Source organism: Paroedura picta, chromosome 11, assembly GCF_049243985.1.
Source record: "Paroedura picta isolate Pp20150507F chromosome 11, Ppicta_v3.0, whole genome shotgun sequence".
Taxonomy (NCBI): domain Eukaryota; kingdom Metazoa; phylum Chordata; class Lepidosauria; order Squamata; family Gekkonidae; genus Paroedura; species Paroedura picta.
The window spans coordinates 34,678,493-34,703,924 of record NC_135379.1 but is presented as its reverse complement, the minus strand read 5'-3'; the positions used below and the strand labels follow the sequence as shown (position 1 = coordinate 34,703,924).

Genomic DNA, 25,432 nt, shown 5'->3' with positions numbered 1-25,432 from the left:
GTAGAATATATTTTCAACAGATAAAATTAATCAAAGTCAGGAAGCAAATACCTATATAGGGACAGTCACAGCTCCTAACATTCTCCGCTGTTTTCGTATAATGCCCTGTGATATATAATCAGCAGTAGGGTCAGGAAAGACACAAACCCTAGGCTCTGACCCAATGGCCATCAATTGCTCTTGCTGAACAATTATTTTGTCTTGCACACTGAGACTATCTCCATCTCAGATCCTGAGCATTTGGGTTAAACTTATGTCAATACATTAAGGCAGGGGCTCATGGGAATTGTAATCCATGGACATCTGGAGGGTCGCAGTTTGACTACCCCTGCATTAAGGGATATTAGCCAAGGCTCCAAACAAGCAAACCCTGGCTAAGTATAAGGATTCTGGTGTACATGTAGCACATGTAGAATAGTATGTATATCCAGGGATTTCCCAGGTTTAATTATTAGGCTCATGGAATTCTTTCCAATGAAATGCTGACCTGTCTTGAACCTAAAAATGATTTCTAGGTACTTGTGGGGATGCTCTTAGGGCTCCAACCTAGGACATCTAATCCTGCTGAATACATCTGCTTTATGTTCTATTTCTCTGAAAGAAACACACACATAAACCCAAGTCTGTTTTGCCAACATAATGCCCATATTTAATCTCTTGAAACATGTAAAATTAGACTTTAAGGTTTTCATTTTGTCCATACAGTACAATTTCAGAAATCGCTCAGCAATGACCCATCTACAGTACTTCTAAGTCTGGCATGACATATTTCTCAGCATTGAACAGGTATATAACCAGTGACACAGTGGAACAATGAGCTCACAATAAATGGCTTATTTTGGAAAAGGTCACTAAACCCCAAAATTCTCACATTCTAGTTGCAGTGCTGCTTACCCTCCTTAATCCACCAACTAACATTACAAATTTGGGCACATACAGAAAGGAGTTCATAACACATCTCTTCCCCATGCCAATGTCAACATAGTTTTCAGAGGGAAGTGGCCAAAGAAAGCAACATGGGCCCCTCCCAGTCACTCAGCAACATAGGCACTATAACAACTCTCATGCTGCCCAACTCTCATGCATGCTCTAGATCATGGGTAGTCAACCTGTGGTCCTCCAGATGTTCATGGACTACAATCCCAGTGTTTGCTGGCAAGGGCTCATGGGAATTGTAGTCCATGGATATCTGGAGGACCACAGGTTGACTACCCCTGCTCCAGATCTTAGACATCGCAACAGAGGCCATGTTCTAAAATCTACATTGACCTTAGACTCTGTAAAAAAAAAGATCTTAAGGAAATAAAGTTCCTCTGTTATGTACAGGATCTGTTTTATTTAAAATAATATAATTGCATGACTATTTTTTCAGAATAATTTTCTAATATATGCATATATTTTAGAAAAATAAGCAATGCCAGTTGTACATAGTGCTAGTTGTACATTCTTAAAGGGTCAAATAATTAAAAGACATGGTCTATAAGGCAGCCTGGCAACTTCCTTCCATTTGTAAGACTCCAAAACGGCTTGTAGGGCATAAAGCCTCTCAGAATTTCTTTTTTAAAGGATACAGGCATGTCAGCAGTTGAAAAACTTGTGTCTGAAAATGTAATCTGTTGGAGGATGGTAGATGAGAGAGACAATGCTTAGAAGTCTAAGGATGGAGATGGTAGTCCTTCCTTTGTCAGCCGAAAACAGAAGGTTGTCACCCTTGGAGAACTATGAGACTTTTATTTCAAGAGGTCTTCAGGATCAGACCAGACAAGGTGACACCCATAGATTTTTCTTGTAAATTTTGAAGGTAAATACTGCCATGGCTGTACAGCTCGGTCTGAAATTGATTAATAAAAATCTGCTTGTGAATTTCCCACTATCTTGTCTTGGTTGTTTTAACCTAGTAAAAGGACACTCATGTCTCCATTGGTCAACACTAAAATGCTTCCTGAGTAGTTTACTATAATACTAAACTAGACTCTTGCAAATCTGTGTCATTAGGATGTACCAAAACAAGCATTACCTTTAATAATAAGTAACTGAAAATCAAATATCACATAAAAATAGTACAATTTGTAAAGTGCAAGTTCAATATTCAGCTTAAAGTTACCTAAAGAACATTTTTCCTTCTACCCTATGACACAACTAAGGGTCAGTTAGAATATTCTTAGTTTAACTAACGTTTTGTTATATTTCGTCTCTTGATATTATGGCTACAATATTGCCACAAAGCATCTCTTTTAAGATAAAAAGGCAGCTGCTGCCCTTTTGATCATCGGCTTTAAAAAAAGCAGTCACACATGAAAAATCGGACCCGATAGTAGACAACCTATTAAGACCTTTGTTGTGTACACCAAAGGGTGTGTGTGTTTGGGGGGGGGGAGGTCTAAGAATCCATTACAGTTCTTTTAACAAAACATATTTAAAACAGGCAGAAATACTAAGAGACCCAGAGTGTCTCACAATTTTTATCCAATTCTCAAGTAGCAATAAGCAGCATATAAACGTAGTGTAAAAGTATACAGCCACAAAAATATCAAGGTAGCTTGCTTTGCATTTTCTACAATTCTCTGCAGGTTATTGTAATCACCTAACATAGATTATTGTAATCACCAAGTTTCCTCTCAGATTTACTGAAGTGCATCTAGCAGCTTTCCAAATAGCACAAAATTACAATGAATTTAATATTTTGAAAAAGCGAGCCCTGTGTTGTACCTTTCCTGCCTAAGCGGGTTTGATTAAGCAGGCCAGCACTGAATGTTTGGTGTCACAGTACACCTTAAATTAACAAATATGATTTTCCCATTCATTTGGAATTCCCTAGTATTACATACCCTCAAGACACTCACTTCAGCAACACCCAATCAAATACAGCATGTTGGTGGCTGCCAAAGGTCACCTTCCTTTGCATGGTTAACTTCTCCACAGTTAAAAATATTGTGAAGTTATACGCATGTGCGCTTTATCTCTGTATATACAGACACATAAATATGTACACTCTCACTGTATTTCTATAAAGTCATAAACATACATATCTGCATTTTATATACACACACACAGCAAGGGTGTGCTTGATGTAAGAGCAGCCAAACTGGTATATGCAAAGTCAGCTCATGGAACTTCCTACATCACTAGTCTTAACTTTCCCCCAAGCAAGCTGGGGATGGACAGTTTGGGGGAGGGTGGTCCAAATTCAGCTTTCTCTTCTCATTCTTGTTGCTGTTGTGTATTCAATCCAGAGTTAGATTTTCCAGATATAGTCGTCATACACTCTTGTTTATAGCAGAGGAAGAAAATCATTGGGGGGGTGATGAGAAACTGTAGTTCCAGTTGTAGGAACTGTCCATATCCATTCAGGTTTCATATACCCTCTTTAGCTTCAGGGGCTTGTTTGAGTAACCATGAAGAAAGCTTGGGCCGTGGTATCACTGGCGGGAAAAACACTGAGCTTGAAACATTATCGCATGACAACAGAAAATGTAAGCATTGCAGTGTCAGCAGATTCTTCTTCTCCACCAGAAGGTACACACATAAATAAACATTGCAGCACAAAAAAATGCACACATTTAACATGAAGCAAGTCCATTTTATTAGATAAATTTTAAAAAGAGAGGTAAAAGCCTATGGGTGAACTTTAAAGGCCAGAAGTTCCTCACAGTGCATGTTGTTTAAGGAACGCAAGTCAGGTAGTTTCAAAAGCAGTTTTGTAAAAATAGAGGCTTCGTTGGGATGGTTTTTTGTGATTAAGGTCCTAAGTGCACGGATTAGTGTTTCCTGCAGTGCTTCCACAGAATTGACGTTTTCTATTCCTGATCGATCTAAACAAGGAAATAAAACAGATGAGCAAGAAGGAAACATTTGGCTTGCAACATAACGTTGTGCTAGGCTCTGATAATGTCTGATTCAACAGTAAGTTCAGCTATGAGAGCACCTGTGTTGACAGGTGAATTTATATAAGAAGATCATCGTAGGCTGACAACAGTGCAAGTTTTTACACGTTTAAGTTCTTAAACAAGTGCCCATTTAGCCTGGCACTTGTAAGCATTAAAAAATTGCTTTCTCTATTGAAGACTGAACCTGGGCCGCTGTCCAGTGACTCTGGCACAGGTTTCCTAATTCTCCTTTGTATATATGTAATTATGAATTTCTATGAGAGTCTTCCCTTCCATGAACGTCCCCAGGGAACTGGGCATACCAGAAAATGGTCCCTTGGCATACTGATACTTCTGTGCAAGAGTTCTGTGGAAGATCAAAAGGAGTATCTCTCTACAAAACAATTGTAGTTGTTGCTGCATTAACGGGTTGCTGCATAAACATTAACAGGTGATTGTCACTAAACTGAATTAAGCCACATATTAAAATATATAATCAGCACATTTTGCAATGCAAATTTGCTGTGATCTGGATAAAAGCCCAGGCTAGCCTGATAATGTCACATTTCACAAGATAAACAGGTCAGCCGTGTTCAGTATTTAAATGTGAGATCACCAAGAAATACCAGCGTTGCTACGCACAGGCAGGCATGGCAAAACGACCTTGCCTTGAAAACCCTAAGTTGCCATGTCAGCAGCATATTACTAAGAATGGACATGAGACATTGAATATGTTCATATTTGAATTAGAAATGTATGGTTGTTCACAATTCATTTGTTGCATTATTTAACAGGGTTCTGAAAGGTAATATATTCTGAAGCAGAAAACAGCAACAGATTCTAGTCCAAGCCAGAAGATCTCTTCACAAGACAAAGGCTCTGTATTGCATTATATAAGTACACATTAACTTACCAGCAGACACAAGGACTACTGCAGTAAACAAGCTCATTTCTTCATCACTAAGATTCAGGGAATTTAGCTTCTCACTTAAGTCAAACATGGAGTTCAGCAGATCTCCGGCTCCCATTGAACGCAGAACATCCAAGCTGTATTTCCTCCCACTAAGAAAAGTGACAGTACGTTCCTTTGCATTGAATAATGATGCAAACCGTACCATTAAAACCTGGTTTAAAAAAAAGGAATTAAAAACTAGATATATTTGTATAAACTTAGTAAGTCAAGGAGTTCAGCATTATTTAACTCAGCACACTGCTAATGCAGATTCTTAAACGCTGGTTTTTAATTTCTTGTTTAATTTCTTGTGGAATACAGAGATACTGAACTGCTCAGGACAATCACTCTTCACCATTGAAAACAGTGGGAAATGGCATATAGCAATATCCCTACAGAATGACTACTAAGGGCAGAATTTCTAAAGCAACTGTGGAAAAGTAACAGGTTCCCACAAGAAGTACATTAGATGCAAGCAATGAACATGTCTGTGCTCACTTGTGTCCTCTCTTCTTATGCATCTCCAGTCCTGATTTAACACAGGTCATGGGACATTACATTCAAATTGATATCTTATGGCAAAGGCTGGCAGGGGCTCATGGGAATTGTAGTCCATGAACATCTGGAGGACCACAGGTTGACTACCCCTGACCTATGGTATATGCTTCCCAAAACCAACTGTAAGCCTGGTTCACATAAGAAGTGTAAATCACAGAAAATGCATTTAGGGGTCGAAATGAAGTCTGATTTATTCTAAAGTGGAAGTCACTAACCCTGAGCACAAGGGGAGGCAGAGCCTACTGGACTTCCTCACATGGCATCACACCTGGTTTGGTGTTTCATTTGAACTATGACCCACTATTTTGACAATATGAGCTCTTCGGGGAATAAAGTGTAGGTCAGAAAAGAAGAAGAGTTGGTTCTTAGATGCCACTTTTCTCTACCAGGAGTCTCAAAGCGGCTTACAATTGCCTTCCCTTTCCTCTCCCCACAACAGACACCCTGTGAGGGAGGTGAGGCTGAAAGAGCCCTGATATTACTGAAAAAGAAGAAGAAAAGTTGGTTCTCATATAAGGTGACCAGATTTAACATTGGTAAAGCAGGACACCATTGACCGGGGGGGGGGGTCTTGATTAATATTTGGTCTATATGGAGCAACAAAATTTTTCATAGAACACATAGAACACAAAAATAGTATTGTAATATATATTATTTTAATTTCAACGGAAGTACAATTTAACTCCAAAAGTGGGACAATCTGGTCACCTTATTCTTATATGCCACTTTTTTTCTTTCTGAAGGAGTCTCAAAGCGGCTTACATCTGCCTTTCCTTTCCTCTCCCCACAACAGACACCCTGTGAGGTGGGTGAGGCTGAGAGAGCCCTGATATCAATTGCTCGGTCACAACAGCTTTATCAGTGCTGTGGCGAGCCCAAGGTCACCCAGCTGGTTGTATGTGGAGGAGGAGGTGTGGAATCAAACCCGGCTCACCAGATTAGAAGTCCTCACTCCTAACCAATACACCAAGCTGGCTCTCCAAGTTGATTTACATAGAGAATGGGTTTTGCTGCCTTTCCCAAACAGCTGCTCTAAAGAAATGTTTATGTCACTAAAATGGCTGCACAAACCTTCAACAATATGAAATGCCACACCACATTAACACTGAAGAGGCTCACCTCAAAAGTTCCAGCCTTTAGCAAGTTCAGCTGGTCATGTTGGGAGAGGTCTCGAAAACCTGGAACACGTTTGGCAAACTCTACCACCTCCTTCACTGCGGGAGTAAAGCTCATGGAAAATTCTTCCCAGACTTCATGACCAGATTTATTTGGGTTCACTAAAGGAGTCTTGTTCATTGGGCAAACCTAGATATTTACACAGAGAGTCTCAAATTACAATTCAAAACCAACAGGCCAAGTGTTAACATACTTTCAAAATTCCCCAATACCATCAACACCACAATTAAAAGAACTGCTTATCAAACAAATTTGCTTGAAAACCACGTTGCAAAAACATTGCCCTGACCAAAAATTAATGTAATTTCCGATCTACAGCACAGTACAATGAACAACTACATTGCATTTTAAGTTGTGAAAATTCTCCTTTTCAACTAGATTTTACATCCGAATTTTCATGCCATATGACAAATGTTTTGTTATCTCAAAAACTACATTTTATATGTTGTGTTATAAACAGATGATTTTATACTTTGATGGTTTATTTATTGCTTCCTTATTAGGAAGAGCTTTGAAGAGATGGGACATCACTTTTACAACTAATTACCATGGTGCAGATTCATCGTTTCAAGACTGCATTCTAATGTAAGGACAAAAATGTTTACTTTGTAACAGCTGTTTGTATTGTCATATTTATTTAATTGTTATGTCTCCATAATCCTACTTAATATATTTACAATATACCTAAAGTAGCAATGTGAGCTTAATATGTACAAAACCATAACTGAAAAATCTGGCCAGCAGGTGTATTTTTTTAAATTAGCTATGAAAAGTAAAACCTTCATGTGCTCCAGTGTACATCTGATTTTCCTTCTACTGTCCTTCTACTGTCAAGATCAGGGATTCCCAACCAGGGTACCATGGACTTCTGGGGGTCTGTGGGAGCTACAGAGGGGGCCTGCTTCCTTTCTCCTTCTGCCTAAATCGACTTGGGCTCAAGCCAGGGAACTGGCCACCTCCGCTCGGAGGGCTTGGTGGGTATGCAGTGGGTGTAAAAATCAAAGGGGGAGATTGGTTGCGGTGTGGTATGAGGGGTCTGGGCTATCTTCCGAGGTCCTACCCTTCTTTACAGCCTACATTTATTATTTATTTATTTATTTATTTGATTTCTATACTGGCGCTTGCCGTAGCCTTGCGGCGGTTTCTAAAACAATAAAACCCCAATAAAATCCCCATTAAAATAATAATTGGATGGTGACCATACTCTCTCAAAATCCTTCTTTGTTCAGGGTGGGGCACTCGATCTAAATCTAATGTAATGAGAGCTGGGGCCGAGATGAGCTTGGGAACCAGTTGGAAAACCCCTCCCCCGGGACTCTGCCCCAGCCTCAACCATATGCCTGGTGGAAGAGCTCCGTCTTGCAGGCCCTGTGGAAAGCTGGTAACTCCAGCAGGGTCCTTAGCTCTTCCAGGAGCTCATTCCACCAGGTTGGGGCAAAGCCACTATAGTAGTAGTAAAGGTAGGGAGAGGGAGTGAAGGAAAGTCGTAGGTGGTTATGCCACTTCCAGGGGGTGTGGCAGGAAGGCATAGCCAGCTGACATCACTTCCAGGGACCTCGAAGTCTAAAAACTTATTTCAGGGGCTCCTCTATAGTCCAAAGGTTGAAATAAGCTGGTGTAGATCATGTTAACTATATTGTTACATGGCAAACAAGCTCAGAGAGGCATATAAAAATCACAAATAAAAATGCTGCATAGGTTGGTGCTTCACCTGGTTTTAGCTGCAACTCAGTTGTTCATTTCTTAATATTCACATTTCACTAAAAAAGGTAAAGGTATCCCCTGTGCAAGCACCGAGTCATGTCTGACCCTTGGGGTGACGCCCTCTAGCATGGCAGACTCAATACGGGGTGGTTTGCCAGTGTCTTCCCCAGTCATTACCATCACATTTCACTAGATAGCCCTATAATCATAATGATCTGCTAGAAAGATCAAAACATTCATCTTTCAGTTCCACATTCATTCCTACATACAGAATAGCTTACTGCAGGTATATAGTAAAACAATGATTTGGCTAGTTTGGGAAGAATGAAAATTCATTAATACTATTTTAGATAGAACCCAAGAGTTCTAGAAATCAACACTGTTGTACACTTTTTATTAGAAATATATATATTTCTAAAACGGATCACCACAAACCAATTTTCCAGTCATAACTCATGCAAATGCTTTTCTCATTCACTGGAAACAGGTTCTCTGTCAACAAGCAATGCTAACCAATTTTTGTTCCATTTTAAAATTCTATAAGGTTCTTCTCTGCCATTAAGTTTAATTTACTATCAATTCATTCAGTAAGACAGTCCTGTGGGAATCTACTCTTTGGCCCTTAGAAAACAAAAGCCATTATCAAACAAGAGTAAATTGACAATCATAGTACCAGATGCATTCTTCCTCCAGTGCCATGGGTGTAACCATTCAGAATCTCATTTGGATGAAAGCCATTTTCAGGCATCCTATGGAAACCTTTGACGGTGAAGCCATTAGTCAAATGTGTATAGTGGCTGTTGGAGAAGCAAGGGTTGTGGCTGTTAAGACCATGTACAGTGCTCTGTCCTTTATACTGTCCGCTGAAATGCTGCATGCTCCCAACATAGTGGGTACTGTTTGTTCCCCCACTATTAGCCTCATTGGAATTATATTGCTCAGTGTACTTTAGAACTCTGTCCTCGCTCTGGGATGGCTCAACAGTGGGAAGGTTTTCTGATTGCTCCTGGTTGTACATGAAGGTGTCCTTGTGGGCTCTGGTCACCATGCTGATCACTTCTTCCTTAGCCATGTCAGAAGGAGCAGGGGGTGGGGGTACCGGAGAGGCGTTACTGAGGTGTTCCAGTTCTTGCTGGGATTTGGAGTTCAGCTCTTCTTGCGGCAAAAGGAGCAACGGTTCTTGGCTGTCTTTTACACCTTCGCTGGGCAAGTGATCACTGAACTGAGTGTTCATCATGGTCTTCATAGCACTTTGCATTTCAATCAGCATCCTCTGCTTTTCACGTTTAGGAATCCGGCCAAATCGAACAGCTACCAACCAGAAAAGAAAACAACAACAAATGCTTTAGCCATATGTAGTGCATGACCCATTCCAGCAATAATGCCAGTGCAAACATTGGGGGGAGTGGGGGAGGCAGGAAAAGTCTTTTAGACAACAGATATCAAACGATGGTTAGGAGTCAAAAGGCGGTGAAACTGATCCCAAGATCCTAAGGGAGCCTTTCCCTCAAGGAACAGCCTCTTATTCTGCATAGCAAACTGCCTTGGGAAGAGTGGTGCAGTCATAAGCGTCAGACTAAAATCTGAGACATTCCAGTTCATGTCACTACTCTACCAAGGGAATTTTGCTGGGTCAACTTGGGCTGGTTACTTGGCCTCAACCTAAAGTACCTTAGTAACAACCTGATACAGACTTTCCCCTTGTTATTATTGTTAGACCACGTTACCAGTAACAAGTCCCTCAGGCCAGAGAGTTATTGGCCCCTTTTTGTGTCTAAAGTGAAGCGGATTTTAATCCTGAAATTACTAACCCAGACCTCTTTTATCTGGCTCCTATAGAGTGCACAGTTGGTACTCTAGGTACACATAACAAAAACAAAAAGAGGCATGACCTGTGTTTCCTTCCCACTCTAGCCTGCTTAGATGACACACTACCAGAGCTGGGAGACAAATTAGCTACCATGTTAATTCCCCCCCCAGAAGCTTTTAATGTAAAGAGAGTAACTTGCTAGCTTGTACAATTTAACTGTTTTTATCTGGGAATACCAAAACTGATGTATCAAAATGAACAACTACAGCCCTTATTGGACTGTCCGTCTGGCCAAGGATACCTCCTATCCATTCTCCCTCCAACAGCTAACTGCCTGATTCGTCTGTTAAACAGTATCAGCTTCTCCCTCCTCTTCACTTCAGAGTTCAGTTCACCTTTTGAATATGATTGGTCTGCTCTGACCGAGAAGGCAGAACCTTCTTCTGTCTATCACAACCTCACAGGAAAAATGAAGAACAATGAAGAACAGGAAGCAATGTTGTAAATTGCTTTGGATCCCCTGTGGAATAAAAAATTTCCCTCAGTGATAAAAAAAATTATAAACTAAAATTTTAAAAAATCCAAATCAAAAAAGAATTCCAGAAACTGTGATACAGTTCATGACTCAGCTACACAAAATGAAAATTTCCAGAGTCCAATGAAGCAGCCTGTGTAAATCTAAGCAGCACTTACAGAACCTGGCCATGAAGTAGTAGAGGTTACAGCCCACAAAATTTGACTATTCTATTTCTTCACCCCCATACCACATAAAATGTGAAGTGTGCTTCTGACAATGTGCCGGCCTTCTGATTTACCCAAGCACGGAGAGCTGGCAGGAGGTAAACCGTGTGGCTTGATTGGTCCCCCACAGTGGCAAGAAGGCAGGTGAGGACTGTACACCCTCCGCGGAGAAGGCAGCCGGACTTCCCATCCCTGCCAGAGGCAAGACTGGCCATGCATCTCCCCAGCCTCCCGCCCACTGAGGGTAAAAGTGGACACCTCCCTCAACAGAACCCCGCTGCCTGCTTACCCCCAGTGGGGCCAAGGGAAGACTGCCACATTATCCAGTGTGCTCTCACTGCTCTCCACAGCTTCCTGTGACGAGAACTGGAGGGGGGCTGGGGTGCCGCCCCCCCCCCTAACCCACTTTTAAAGCAGGCTTGGCCACTAGTTGTTATTATAAATGGAGACCTACCAAGCCAAGGATTTACATACATTACCTCAGCAATCCTTCCCACAGACCTTTAAGGTACCGGTGCTATTATCACCACAGTGCAAATGGAGTGAAGCTGAAAAAGACAGCAACTTGCCACTAAGGCCTCCCACTGAGTTCACCGTTGCGATGAGATCTGACCCAGTTCACAAGGTCATACCCTATGCCAGGGGTAGTCAAACTGCGGCCCTCCAGATGTCCGTGGACTACAATTCCCAGGAGCCCCTGCCAGCGAATGCTGGCAGGGGCTCCTGGGAATTGTAGTCCACGGACATCTGGAGGGCCGCAGTTTGACTACCCCTGCCCTATGCTGTAACAGCTTTTACTAAGGCTTTCATTTGAATTAGGTATGAAAAGCACCACAATTCACCTTTTTGAAGGTCACTGCTCAATACAGAAACATACCATCTCTTGACATCCCAACCGACAAACATTTTTTGAATCGGCACTGCTGGCACCTATTGCGGTTCATTCTCATGATAGAGCAGTTGTTATTCTTCAGGCACTTCTTGTATTGGATATTTTGCTGAATGCTTCGTCTGAAAAAACCCTGAAAAGAGGCAAACCATTACATTTTTTAAATTTTCTTTTGCAAGACATTTTCAAGCACCATAAAAACCTTTTTAAAATTAAGTACAACAGAGCCTCCTGACAAGAATAAAATGCTAGTAGCACCTCAATTCCGACGGTTGAATACTTGTAAAGAAAGTTAGCCTCTTATTTTAGTGAGTCTCCAAAGAAAGAGGAATCAGTTGCTCAGTGGCAGAACTGCTGGGAAAGGCTGTGCGCATTTCAAATTTGTAGTGTCCCAATATTAACGGAGCAATAAATATCTACATGTTTTCAAGGACTTCACTACCAAATATTGCTTAACTGTTTTTGTTTGGCTTGTTAACTTCTCCAGTAACACGGGTATTAGAAAATAATATACTTTACCTTGCAACCTTCACATGCATGCACCCCATAATGGAATCCTGAGGCAACATCTCCACAGACTTTACACAGCAGGACCAGGCCATTAAATTCTACAGACAGGAAAAGAGCATGAAAATCCAAGACAAACACTGGAAACTGGAAGAACACATACATAGGTGACAAATGTTAAAATTTAGTTAGAGCTAAATTCAAAAGAAAAAAAAATCAGATTGCCTTCCTACTAAAGGTAAGTCATAGAATCATAGAGTTGGAAGGGGCCATACAGGCCATCTAGTCCAACCCCCTGCTCAATGCAGGATCAGCCCTAAGCATCCTAAAGCATCCAAGAAAAGTGTGTATCCAACCTTCGCTTGAAGACTGCCAGTGAGGGGGAGCTCACCACCTCCTTAGGCAGCCTATTCCATATGAGTCTCTTAGTTCCTCAAGAAATAAAGTTCCTCTTGCAAAAGTACAGAAACATTAAGGATTGCTAGACATAAGATTTATACACAAATGGATACTCTTTTCAATACATATTTAATTAAAATGCATTTGATGTCTACATAACTTGACACACGTGCATTTTATAGTATACACAGAGATATACATTTGAGTGGTTAATGTCCAACAATAAACTAAAGCAAAACAAAAACCAGAAGAAACCACATTTCATTAATTACATCTGCTTTTGTGTTTCCTTGCTTCTAGCTGCATTGTGATAAGTATTTTGAGTCTCTGACACTGGGAGCAACCCTAAGCAGCTCTATTCAGAAGGAAGTCCTATTTTATTCAATGGGGATTCACTCCACACAACATATTCTTAGGACTGCATCCACTGCAAGCACCCAGAGTGTGGTGAATTCCTGCTGTCAGCTGTGAAAACCAAAGAACCATAACCATAAGCTGTTCTACAAGCAAAAGAAGCAGCAGTGGAAGCAAGAAAAAAAGGTCCCAGGTGTTATTTTGCTCACCAGCCTTAGCATTTTGGTTTCAAGCATAACTACAAAGCAGGTTTTCCAGGACAATTAGCATGTTCATCGCAGAGCCCCATGATTACCCCAGTAGATAGCAATAAAATATGGACTGGATTCAACTAGTTGTTTTACTGGGGGAAAGGAAGTACCACAAAAACAGGCTATGGTGGGGATGATGGGTCAAAACACAGATAGCACAGGGAATACAGGAAGGACGAAAATTGGGTAAGACTAATCGAAAAAGTTGGCTAGGTCCAACATTACATTTCTCTTTCTGATCTTCCTTCAACAACAGCTGTGGAGGAACACAGTGAAGGAAACAAATATGTCAAAATTGGGAGATTGGTGGGCAGATGTATCCTTAATTCTGGAATGCTGAACAGTAATTAACTGAGGCCCTGCCATTATGCTCTATCCATCTCCCCTTAAGTAGACCGAGCATAATGGCAAGGTCTCTGCTCATTATGTTTTCCTCTGGAATTAAACCCAAACATATAAAGCTTGTTATTTCTGTTTGATCCTTGAATCTCTTAAGCATCGTCATTATGCTCACCCTAATTTACTGCCCATCCTCTACTTATATGTATGGACTGGTAATTTCCATTTCATTGTATCTGATGAAGATTTCATGTACACAAAGCTTACACCTTGAATGAAACTTTGTCTTAAAGGTGCCACTAGATTCAAATTGTTTGCTGTATTAGACCAACATGGCTACCCACCTGAATCTGTAATTTGATATTATGCAACTGATACAGTAAATGTAGAAATACCCATGTTTAAAACTCTGGTACCAATGGAGACTTTGTAATGCCCATGTAGAATCTTAAAAGCTATTAATCTGAAGCTTTTAAAATATTCATACTTGGCAGTCTTGCACATACTAGTGCAAATGCACAGCATACATATTTTATAACATACAGTATTACCTGTAAGCATTTGGAAATCAGGCTCAAGGTGGCATAAGATTCCAGCACCAACAAGTGTTAAGACTAGCAACTGTTTCTGCACCAAGCAAGTCACATTTCTTTTAACTTTTCATGGTTCGCTCTAAATAATTGTGCAACTGACTTTTAAAAAATTTGCAAGAACGACAAATAGTGATCAAATTAAGTTTCACTAACATATTTTAAATATGTATTTCACAATTATATAGTGTGAAAGCATGTGGGTATAAATCTTATGTCTAAAGATCATTGCTAAGTTTTATTTTAGAAAAACTTTTTATACCCCGCTTTTCACTATCTGAAGGAGTCTTGAAGCAGCTTACGCCTTCCCTTCCTTTCCCCACAACAGACACCTTGTGAGGTAGGTGGGACAAAGAGCTCTGACAGGACTGCTCTGCGAGAACAGCTCTATCAGGACTATGACTAGCCCAAGTTCACCCAGCTGGTTGCATGTGGAGGAGCAGGGAATCAAACCTGGCTCACCAGATTAGAAGCCACTGCTCTTAACTACTACATCAAACATATTCTTCAAGTTCATCTTTTTAAAGGCACATATATAAGATGATCCTGTTACAGGCCAATTCTGGCACGAAAAAAAAAAATTTTGGAGCAGGCTCATTGAATAATTATGGATTAGGTTGGATCCACTGGCTTCTGATATAACATTCTTTTCCCAGTTTGTATAATAGTATTCCTTTCCCAATTTGTAGGGGCAGGGCATTCTGTTCATAGGAGATTTATATATATTTACTTGAAAGTTTTCAATTGTCAAACGTGAAAGTCACTAAAAATAAAATTTCACTTTGGATAATGCTTTACAAAGCTAAAAACAAACAAACATGTTTCCCATGTTTTCAATTCGGTATCCTCAGTTTTGAATTTATAAACAGGAAGTCAGCGGGTTGCTTTAAAAGCAACTTTTATACCACTAAAAATATTTGTGGTCTATATCGGGAAGAAAGAGTGCTCTATCATTTTGAATAGTAAGACTGGGGAGGGGTGAGGCTTGTTTTAGGATGAGGTCTTGGACTTTAAAACTTACTTGTGGGCCACAGGACAACATGGCCTGTTGGCACCACTTTGCACTGGAAGGCAGCAGCTCCAGTTAGCCAGAGGTTGAGTACCAGAGCTACAGTCTCTCTAGAAGGAAGGAAGTCAGAGGTTAAGTACTGAAGGGAATTACAGGCTAGGCAGAGGATGTCCTCAAGCCTCACATAAAGCATCCACATAAATCTTTAATACAGGCATTTCAAGATTCAATTCAGGTCTCACTGATCCCAGTCAAAGTCTAGAAAACAGAATGCACTGCAGCAGGCTTTTCCCCGTTCCTTGCTGTCTCTGCTTACATGTGGATCCCCCTTCTCCTTTTCTCCAATTGGTGAAACACTAACCAGGCGCTGCTGCCATACTATCATCTGAAACTATGGACTGAAGCAGATTTGAAACCAATAGCTGAAGGGTAAGCCATACTTTAATTCCAATCTGAATGCAACAAACTATAGCTATGAACCTATGGATCACAGAGAATCTGGTTCGGAGATTGGGAAAAGAGATTCCTGAATTCAGCCTTGAGCAAAGATGGGTCACCACCAAAACACACTTACTTGTAAGACCAGTATGACTTTTGGTCAGTCCATTAACACTCGACTGGCTTGTTCGGATGTGATCGTCAAGAGGTTCACTCTTGGATGTTCCATCAGAGCTATCCCTGTTCCTGCTACTACAGCTGCCTTCGGATGAGGAACTGTTGGGTGACGGTGGTACAGGTGAAGAGGATGACTGGAAACTGCTCTCAGAGCCCTCACTGTGGCATGAGGCGGGGCTTGAGGCAGAACTTGAAGAACTGATGTAAGCGATCACGCCACCTGTGAGAGGAAGAAGTCGTAAATGCATCTGACAGCCTTACAAACTCATTTTGTAACCCACCAGACATATCTTTTTGCCTCCCTCATTAAAAACCCCTGTTCAAAATGCCTTAGTTCTCAGAATGTGATCACAGGAACCTTGTCTTTGAACTAACAGAGAGAACAAATCTGCTGATGGTCACAAGAGTCATGATAATAAAACTCCTTTCCCTTGTCACTAAACAAATTTACAGGTAATATCTGTTAATATTTCCGGTAAGCCCTTGAAGGAGCATGTCTCATGGCTTAAGTGCCCACTCAAGGTCCTGGGGGGAGCAGGAGGCCATCCACAGAGTTCTACCCCCCTCCCCAATCTAGCGCCTGTTGTATTCCTGAATACAACAGGCTTGACCCCTAGTATATATATATAAATAAAACAGAAAAAAATTACATTACTATTTTAACCCAGATGTTATTAATTCTTGGCCCAGTTTTGAGTAAAGCAATATAGGGCTGGAGGCATCATACAGTGAATTTCCTTCAATTAATAAGTTTTATCTAAAGTACTATGGTAATTTCAAACTGTGCTGCTTCCCCACCCCCCCACAATCTTCCTCTGAGGGTTTTTTGGGGAGGAGGGGAATGTCTTAGTTGAATGCTATAGCTCTAAACCAATATAGCAATACATTTACATTTATTTTTCCTTTCATACTCTGTTCTTCCTCTACTGAACTGGGAATGGTTAACGTAAAGCAACCAAGGCTGTTCCTCATTCAGACAATTTATGGGGGCATCTGTTTCAAGAGGCATCAAGGGCCTTTGAATCTCTTTCTGGGCATCAAGAGGATTTCCAATGAGGGAAAAAGAGATAAAATTTCCAAAATGTTATGGGGAAAATGTTAGAAAGACTAAATTTTTTATGAGGTCAATAAATTCAAGAGGTACATTATACTGAGAGGACCTGAAAGTTAGATGTGAAAACGGGAAGGAACAGAGATACTGATTTAAGACAACTCCAGCAATTAATTATGATATTTAGTCTTCCCAAAATAAACAATGCTTCAGCACTGTTGCACATAACAATTCACCTAGGAACGCTGCTTCCTGAAACAAACTACAAGTTTATCTACACAAGAAACATATTGATTTTATACTGATTTAACAACTGAGGCATCACCAAATATCATCCTAAGAAGATGCAATAGGATGGGAATGCTGGGAATTTTTTCTTCAAGGCCCTTCAAAGAAGTACAGCTCTCCAGATTTCTGTTGAAAGGGAATGGTGTTAAACCTGCTGAAGTTAGTTATATCTAACCCCAAGCGTCAATTTTCAAAAGTATATAAATATAAAAACGGCATTTTGAGTCTGTATCCCACTAATTCTCGGTGGGATGTAGGTTCCCAAATAATTTGGGTGGTTCTGAATTGTTTCACCTGATATTCTACCATGCAAAACAGACAAAATTAATTATTAGAGCTGCATCTTCATTTAAACAAGTTTCATTGGTGCAGCCAATATCCCCTTTTCCAGATCACATGCAAGAAGAATGATCCCAGAGTACACAAATCCCTAGAACAAATGAAAAATTAAAAAAAAATGTTTGCTCAAAACATTGACGTCTTAAAAAGGCTTCCTGTTTCAGAAACTGCAACCAGATTTTACAGCTAAAAGCTGCTTTTTAAAATTTTCCTTTCCCTTCTCACATTTCTGTGGGACAAATAAAGACTCTTATTATTTATCCAGTGCCATCAACATGCATCGTGCTTCACAGAGTAAAAAGAAACAGATAATTGCCCCAGGGACTTACACTCTGAACACTGACAGGCAAGTCTCATTTAAGTCACCCCAGTGCTTTATTTTAATTATATATCTTAGGTAAAGAAAATGACCGCATTGACATTAAATAATTCCTAGAACACTGAGCACTTCTATACCACTATGTACACACCAATACTTAGAATAGGAAAGTAATTACTGCCATGTAGGCAGATCCACGGCTACTTTAAAGTTGCTTTAAAATTTTCCCCATGCAGCAATTATCACTACATGGCACAGTATTAATGCTGCTCACTATGCAGACTGGGTCATTTTTTGGAAGATTCTCTTGCAGTGGCATAAAGGAAAATCACTGGAACCCTAAATTAAGTTACAGCATGCACACTGCTCAAGACCATATGATAGGAGACCCCGCCTCAAGGCCATAATCTCAAAAATTCTTTTTTCTTGAAAATCAGAAGGACCTTGTTCTAAGAAAACTTATGAACACCTCTGTAAAATCTTTAATGAAAACAAAGAGTTAGATCCAAGGCTTTTGTTCCACAACAGTGGAATGTCCCCCCAATGTAAGGAGCCTTCCACCAGTGGGATATGCCTCTTCTGTCACAAGGAAGACCTATTCACTTTAAGCAGAACGGAACCTTAGGAGCCAACCAATCCAGAGGTAGAGGTGTGCATTCAGATCTACCATCCCAAAGATATCTGGAATGTTTCATAAAAGAATCCTATATATATTCAGGGTAGTTACTTTAAAAGAGCCTTTAAAGTTTAAAGAGATTGCAAAAGCCAGACCGCAGATCAACTAAGCTCATGGGAACTGGGCCAGCTTTTTGCTGGAATGTCTTTGACAGTCTCCTTAAATGGCCCCATTTAAATGGACCGCAGAAGAAAGCCTGAAAAACAGCTGACTGGGAGAGCAACTGTTTTTTTTTTCAGCTTTGCAGTTACTTTTTAAACCAACCCTCACCTCACCCCAACTACGTGAAAAAATATAGGATTGCAGGAGAAAAAACCCAAATCTGAATACAATGCCAGTATTGAAAGCTGGGTTTTTTTTTGGCAATTTAGACCTGAACCAAAAATACCAGGTTAAAAAAATGTACACCTCCACCCTGTGGATTTTCTGACAAACAGTAAGACTGAGCAAAGGGACAAACAAAAATGAAACCAGCATAAGATATGGACCAACCAATGGAAACAAACCTACCTGTGTAGCTCCAGCTACAGGAGAGAAACCCTAGGTGTAAACTGGTTGTACATTCCAACATGCCTTTGGATATACACATCCCTAAGGACATCATTAGTCAACAAGGCATGTGCACTTTGTCACAGTCATCCTCTTTAGTAATTATATCCTACTAGAGGATGATCTAGGCATGTAAGTGCAGAACAAGATGCTGAACATCAGTACAATTTAACACTAAGATAGTGCTGGGCACATGCTCTGTCAGGAAGTCATTATATCATCTATCAGTGAAGACTCAATGACAACTTCATAGTAATGGTAATTTGAACTTGTACACACATGCTGCAAAACTGTATTGCAGGAGGAGGTTTCACACCTTACACAAACAACAAGAGCACAGGGTAGACGTAACAGTCGATTCCCACAAATGAGGCAAGCGGAAAGCCTGTACAAGGTGCTACACTCTAATTAATGCTATCTTACATTCCAGTGTAGACTAGCAGTTAAAGCATTGGACTAGGATCTGGGAGGCCTAGGTTTGACCTTGCCGAATGACCTTGGGTCAATCATGCATTCTTAGGCCCATTCTGCACAAGTTAAATGTAGCAGGAGTGTGGAAAATTGTAAATGCTACTAATTTGCAGTTATGCACGATGTTGCACACAATCTGCCACACTCCTGAAACAGACCCGCAAAAAGCGCTTCATTGTAGCGTTTCCAGGGAAATCCCCAAAAGTGGATTCACCCTCTGGAAAGCGCTATACTCTTGAAAACAATCTGCAACACTAGCGAAAAAGTTCTGTGTGTTACCATTGTTGCGGTTTCAGCAAAGTCCCTCCCCCTGGCTCTCTCCTCTGAACTTCCGGCGAAGCAATCGCCATTTTTTTTCTCGGAGTGAGCGGAGAGCAACGAGCCGGTGAGCCTTCATTCACCCAACGAGGCTTCTCCGGCTGTAGTCCCTCCACAGAGCTGCTTTAAAGCTCCCATCAAGTCACCAAGCACAACACAGCCCGTTTGCAAGTTCCCTTTATTTTCGGCCGAAAATCGCGCCCATGCACGGGGGGGGGGGGGTTCACTCGGGGGAGCGTAGCAATGATGAATCGGCAGCTCACACGCCAGCTGCCAGCTAGATGGGTCTCTACGTTAGGAGGAAGCAAGGAATCAAGGCATATTCATTGCGATGTGTTTTTTTCTTTTTTTTTTTAAACCTGTTCTTAAAGGGAAAGGGGCTTTTCCGGAGCATGGTAACAACTGCCCATTGGCTGCTCGTTTGATTGACGGCCAGGGGTGGGACAAAGCACGGAAAAAATCGCTTCCTTTCTAGCGGCGAGACCGGAAACCTGTGGGAAATGATTGAAACGCAACTGGATTCCACTACAAAGGCAGGTATGCGTTACGCCGAATTCCACTATTTTAAATTCTGTTATTTCTTTCTGTAAGCAATTTGCCACATTGATCCTTGTGCGGAATGGGCCTTTTCCTAACCTACCTTCAGGGTAGTTGGGAGGGTAAAATGAAAGGAAGAAGGTAAGCTGCTTTAGGTCCTCATTGTGAAGTATAGGACAGGAAGCAGGCCTCCCTCGCCTGGACAGAGCGCAGTTGTAGATCTCGTCCTTGGCCAGGAACTTCGGGGTGACCTTTGATGCCTCCCTGTCTATGGTGCCTGTAGTCACAAACGTAGCTAAGCTGGCATTTTCCCATCTGCACCAAGCAAGGCTACTAGTGCTCTATCTGGCCCCAGAGCACCTAGCCACAGTGATCCATGTGACAGTCACCTCCAGGCTAGACTTCTGTAACTCACGCTATATGGGCCTGCCCTTAGACTTGATCTGGAAATTGCAACTGGTGCAAAATGCAGCTATGAGGGGTCTCATAGGAACACTATGTAGAGCACCCATCCAGCCAGTGGCATTGATTGCCAGTTGTGTTCCAGATCAAGTTTATGGTTTTGGTTTTAACCTTTAAGGCCGTCCGTAGTCTGGGTCCAGCGTACCTGAGGGACTGGGGCTAACTTCCTATGCCCCACACAAAGCAAACTTAGGCTGGTGATCCGTGGCCCACAAGTATGCTTAACCTTGACCAGAGCCAAGGCCTTTTCAGTCCTAGCCCTGACCTGTTGGAATGAGCTCCCAGAAGACCTGAGGGCCCTGTTGGAGCTTTCACAGTTCCACAGGGCCTGCAAAATGGAGCTCTTACACCAAGAGTACAGTTGAGGCTGGGCAGAGGAACATCGACATCCCTTCTCCAAATACCCCTCCACTGGGACATGGGAGGCTTGTGCAGTCTACTGAGTGCCAGGAGAAGAGAAGGGGGGCAGCTTGAGGGCTTTGTGTGGATTGTTTTATACTGATGTACAGCTTTTTATTGATACAAACCACCTTGAGCTTTCTGGCTGGGAGTGGTGGAGAATAAATGAAATTAATAAATAAAATAAATGACAAACAAAACTATGTAGTTGATAGTAAATTATGCAGAATGATGATGGGAAATCAAGCTGTCTATGAAGGGCTTTTAGAGAACCTACCTAAACTGAGTCCTGGCTGTTCAGTATAAGCAACACATCCAGAGCAAAAGCTCCCAGCAATAGATATAGTATGGGATCTAAACTTTCTCTGAATATTCAATGAAGAAATATCAGGATCATCATAACTAGAACTCACTGAAAAAAAATCAACTCAGTGGGAGCCAGTAGGAATGAAAAATGGTTAATTGTATATTAGAGGTGCATGTCTTGCTCTCATCACCAACCCCCTCCCATGGAAAAAGTGCCCAAGTGCTCCCCTTTCCATATGTTGCTCAGTCCCCCCCAAGCCTTCTCAGGAGCAATGCAAATTAAGACAGCTTGGGGAAAATGGTGCCTGCTTGCACCTTTGCCTTGTGTGTGCTACTTCAGGCAAGCATCCTGTGTCGTCAATTTCCTCATCTCTTCCCCTCCCCCCATATAGTGCATGTTGCTGTTATTATTATTTTAAGAACCGAGTCATTAGGTTACAATGCTCCTATGTTGTAAAACAAAGCTTCTTTTTTCTGCACTTGGGAAAAGCTGTGGGAGGCTGCTGGATGAAATCAAGGTTTGTAGCCTCCTTGTCTGAAACTGACCACAGCTCCCTTTCTTTTCACAAAATGGACAAAGAGTGTTAAATCTTGAGGGAGGGGGAGACAGGAAGGTAGTATGTGTGTGTTGTGCTTGTGCTACTTTGGAACTGCATTGTATCACAATCATGTTCAATTTTTTTTAATACTGCAGGGAGTGAAGGAGGGCGGGAAGAGACACAGCATTGGTCAGATCTCAAACATCATAATTTTGAGGTGAGAAACAGTGAAGAAAATAATGCAACTTTTGAGCTTCCACTTTAGGTTACTGAGAATTCCCACCCAGGGGAGAGGGAAAATAGCATTTACTTGGAATAAAAAAACGCACAGCAAACAGGGAGCACATTTGGTGCTACAACCAAATCAGGAGATTTTAGTATGAAGGTAATAAAATTCCACAAAGCTTTATGGGTGCTGTCGCAAAGTTTTTAGTCACTGCAAAAAAGGCCTGGGAATTTTTTGGTTTAAAAAAAAATGACTAGACAGGGGCACATGTAAGATTATGGATGGTATGTGGCAGCACATAAAGGGATATAGTATTGCTGGTACCCAGACAATAAATAGCATTTTAACCTGTTTCAACATATGTAAATACCTTACATGTACATTTAAAAGTAAACCTATATTAAAGAACATACTTTAAAACCAACTCTCTATTTTTCCAAGCAATTTAAAAATGTACTTCATTTGTACTTTCTGCTCAACAGGTACCCAAAGCAACTTATATAATTCTTCTTTTTTTTAATTCTTCTCAGAGAGATCAGGCTGAAAGTGAATGTCCCAAGGTCCCAATGACACTGGGAATTCAAACCTGGGTCATTCAGATTTTAGTCCAACACTTCAACCATTATATCGCACTGGTCCTGAAACAAGACTTTATCACACAAAACCTCAAGCTCTCCTTGGTTCAAACATATTCTTGTAACACAACTGTATTCTAAGCTGTTATCTACAATGATGGGTATAAAGGTTCACAAACAAAATAAATCTATAAAGACCAACTGAAATAACACAGACACTGCACTGGTGGTATATTGTTTTGTCTGATCTTAATAAATGTTATTACATGGTTCTAGATTTGACTTCCATTTGTTTCGCAAAGCACTACATGCTGTTACATAATCTGACTCTGCTGTGTGATATTAAAATCACTGGTTCAATCAAAGTTATATTAAGGATTGAGAAAGGGTGGGTTTAAGAATATTTCCTCCATTTTTCCAGATACTGGGCTGGTAATGAATCACTGCAGTACTCCTTAAGGCTTTCAGAAACCACAGAATCACTCTAATTCCCACAGGCTCAGGCAAAACGCCCAATGTCCGAAGTTATGTAATACTCCCTGGAATCTGTACATGCTGCGCCACCTGACTTCTCTGAATGTGCTTCCGGGAACTCAGTCATCAAGGCTGTTCTGTAACCCGCTTTGACCTGTTACTGTTATAGAGACACAGTGGCCTGTACATGTGAGTGTGAGATCCAATGTTTCATCTGAATCAAGTCACATGGACTAGCGGATGTATGCACATGTACACAGACTAAACCTGTCAAGCAGAGTGCTTTTGAGCTGCCACAAAGAGGAATATAACCCAGTTCAACCCTGCACCTAACTGCTCCCTCTATGGGTTTAGAGATGTTTGATTGCATAGCAACAGGATGCAAAACTATCCAATTCCAGACACTGACTTGAATGGCAAATGCCACTAGAGGCAATGACAGCTACTGCATGATCAACAGTTATCCATTCCAAGAGGACTCTACAAAAACAGGCATGCTTGAATACAAACGTGGCAATAAGAAATCACACCCAACCTTATCAAAATCTAAGCAGAATCTGTTCTGATTAGTATTTAAATACCACTGAAGCATAAGGCAGGCGATGGAATACCATCTCTTCTCTTGCATGGGAAACACTACGGGTCGTCCTATGTTGCCAGCCAACTCAGCCCCGCGCCCTCGAACGCACCGCGGGGCACGCCAAATTCTAACCACGCCCCCTTCCGAACGGAAACCAACCCGCCCGCCCTCGTGTCCGCAAAGCAACGGGACGGGCGTGTGGGAGGGTAGGTGACGCGCTCAGGAGAACGAAAGGGAGGAGGGAACAGAACGCCCCCGGGCCAATCAGCCGGCCCGGCTGGAACCTCCGTCTCCTCCGCCGCCCCCACGTGTCCCTCCCCCGTCGCCCAGGTCGGATGTAGGTCACCAAAACAACGGCTTCACGCGGCCGTCCACGCCGCTGCTTAGTCAAGCTGCCCGGGGGCCCGTTGTGTAATCGCGACGTCACTGCCACGCCGAGCCAATGAGCGCGCACGCAGCCTCGACTGTAAACACAAGGCGCACATGGCCCGGCCGAGGGTTCCATGTGAGAGGCTGCGCAGGGACCAGGAGAGGAGGGGAGAAAGAGACACCCGGGGGGGGGGGGGGTGACGCCTACGGGAGCCGGAGCGCCGCCGGGGTCGCGTTTGGCCACGAGTCTGCCGAAGGGGCGCTGGGTCCAGCCTCCTCCTCCTCAGGCCGCTTCGCGCACTGACCATGCCCGCTCAGCCACCGCGGCTGTGCCGTCTGCAGCCGGACTCCGTGGGCGCCTCCTCCCCGCCAATCCCCCTTGCAGAAACCGGCTTCCACCCCGGCCCATCCCCGTGGTTATCATCGCCTCGGCCCAAGATCGCCCTCCCGCCTCTCGGGGCTTGAGAAGCCCAGAAGGGGCTCCCACGGTGCCAACGGGAACTCATGCAGGCTGCCCCACGCAGACCCTCCCCAGGCACCAGCCCGCCGGGTCACTCGTCTCCCCCCCCTCCCTCCCTCCCTCCGAGCTGCCAAGCCCCAGCCCCTTACCCGCGTTAACCTCCATGCTTCCCTCCTCGTCCTTCTCCAAGGCGCTGGCGCGGAACTCTCCAAAGCGGGTCCGGCTGGGCAGAGACGAGCCTCCCACCAAGAGCCTTCCGAGGTGCTCCCTCGTCAGTCCCTGCACGCCTGGCCGACTGCCGCCGCCGCTTTAGCCGGGGGAGAATGAGGCCCTGGGCGCGGAGAGGCGTCGTGTGCCGAGCGGGCTGAGGCGAGGCTTTCCGGGGAGGTTTCTTGCGGACGGCCGCTTCCTCCGCCACCGCCGCCTCTTTAGCCCGCCAGTGCCGGAGGAGAGTCACTGGGAGTGCGGCGCTGACCATGTGACGCACCTCCGCCCTCCTCCCCCTTCGCTACCTGCGCGCCGCAGCCCGCCAACTTACTCCGCCTCTCCCCCTCCCTCCCCCGCTCTCCTTCTTCGTGCTCCGGCCTCGCCCCTCTCACCCAGTGACACACTTTCCTCTCCCTCCCGGGAGGTAGGAGCCAGCCGCCCTCACGTGTGGCGGCGCGTGGAGCCCAGACACCCGGCCCAGGGTGGGGCCGCAGACCGCGCGCAGGAGGCACTTGGGGAGGAGGGAG

At 42.8% G+C, this 25,432-nt stretch overlaps 1 protein-coding gene across 1 annotated transcript; it reads right to left on the bottom strand.

Annotated features, from left to right (window-relative positions):
* Positions 1-622: 622 nt before the first annotated feature.
* On the bottom strand, positions 623-25,205 carry NR1D2 (nuclear receptor subfamily 1 group D member 2). Its single transcript, XM_077302874.1, has 8 exons — positions 24,848-25,205; positions 15,720-15,980; positions 12,216-12,304; positions 11,685-11,829; positions 8,930-9,567; positions 6,496-6,681; positions 4,780-4,990; positions 623-3,812 (listed from the first exon to the last, which is right to left on the bottom strand). Exons 1-8 carry the CDS (start codon positions 24,861-24,863, stop codon positions 3,616-3,618), a joined length of 1,743 nt encoding a protein of 580 aa, XP_077158989.1. The 5' UTR covers positions 24,864-25,205; the 3' UTR covers positions 623-3,615.
* Positions 25,206-25,432: the final 227 nt, after the last annotated feature.

What these genes read in the sequence shown, in the direction of transcription:
- NR1D2 (XM_077302874.1), bottom strand. An exon ending in TAAAGGCTGGAACTTTTGAG is followed by an intron (nt 4,991 to 6,495) that starts GTGAGCCTCTTC and finishes TTTTTAAACCAG; the next exon opens with GTTTTAATGGTACGGTTTGC. An exon ending in AGTAGTCCTTGTGTCTGCTG is followed by an intron (nt 3,813 to 4,779) that starts GTAAGTTAATGT and finishes TTCCTTGTTTAG; the next exon opens with ATCGATCAGGAATAGAAAAC.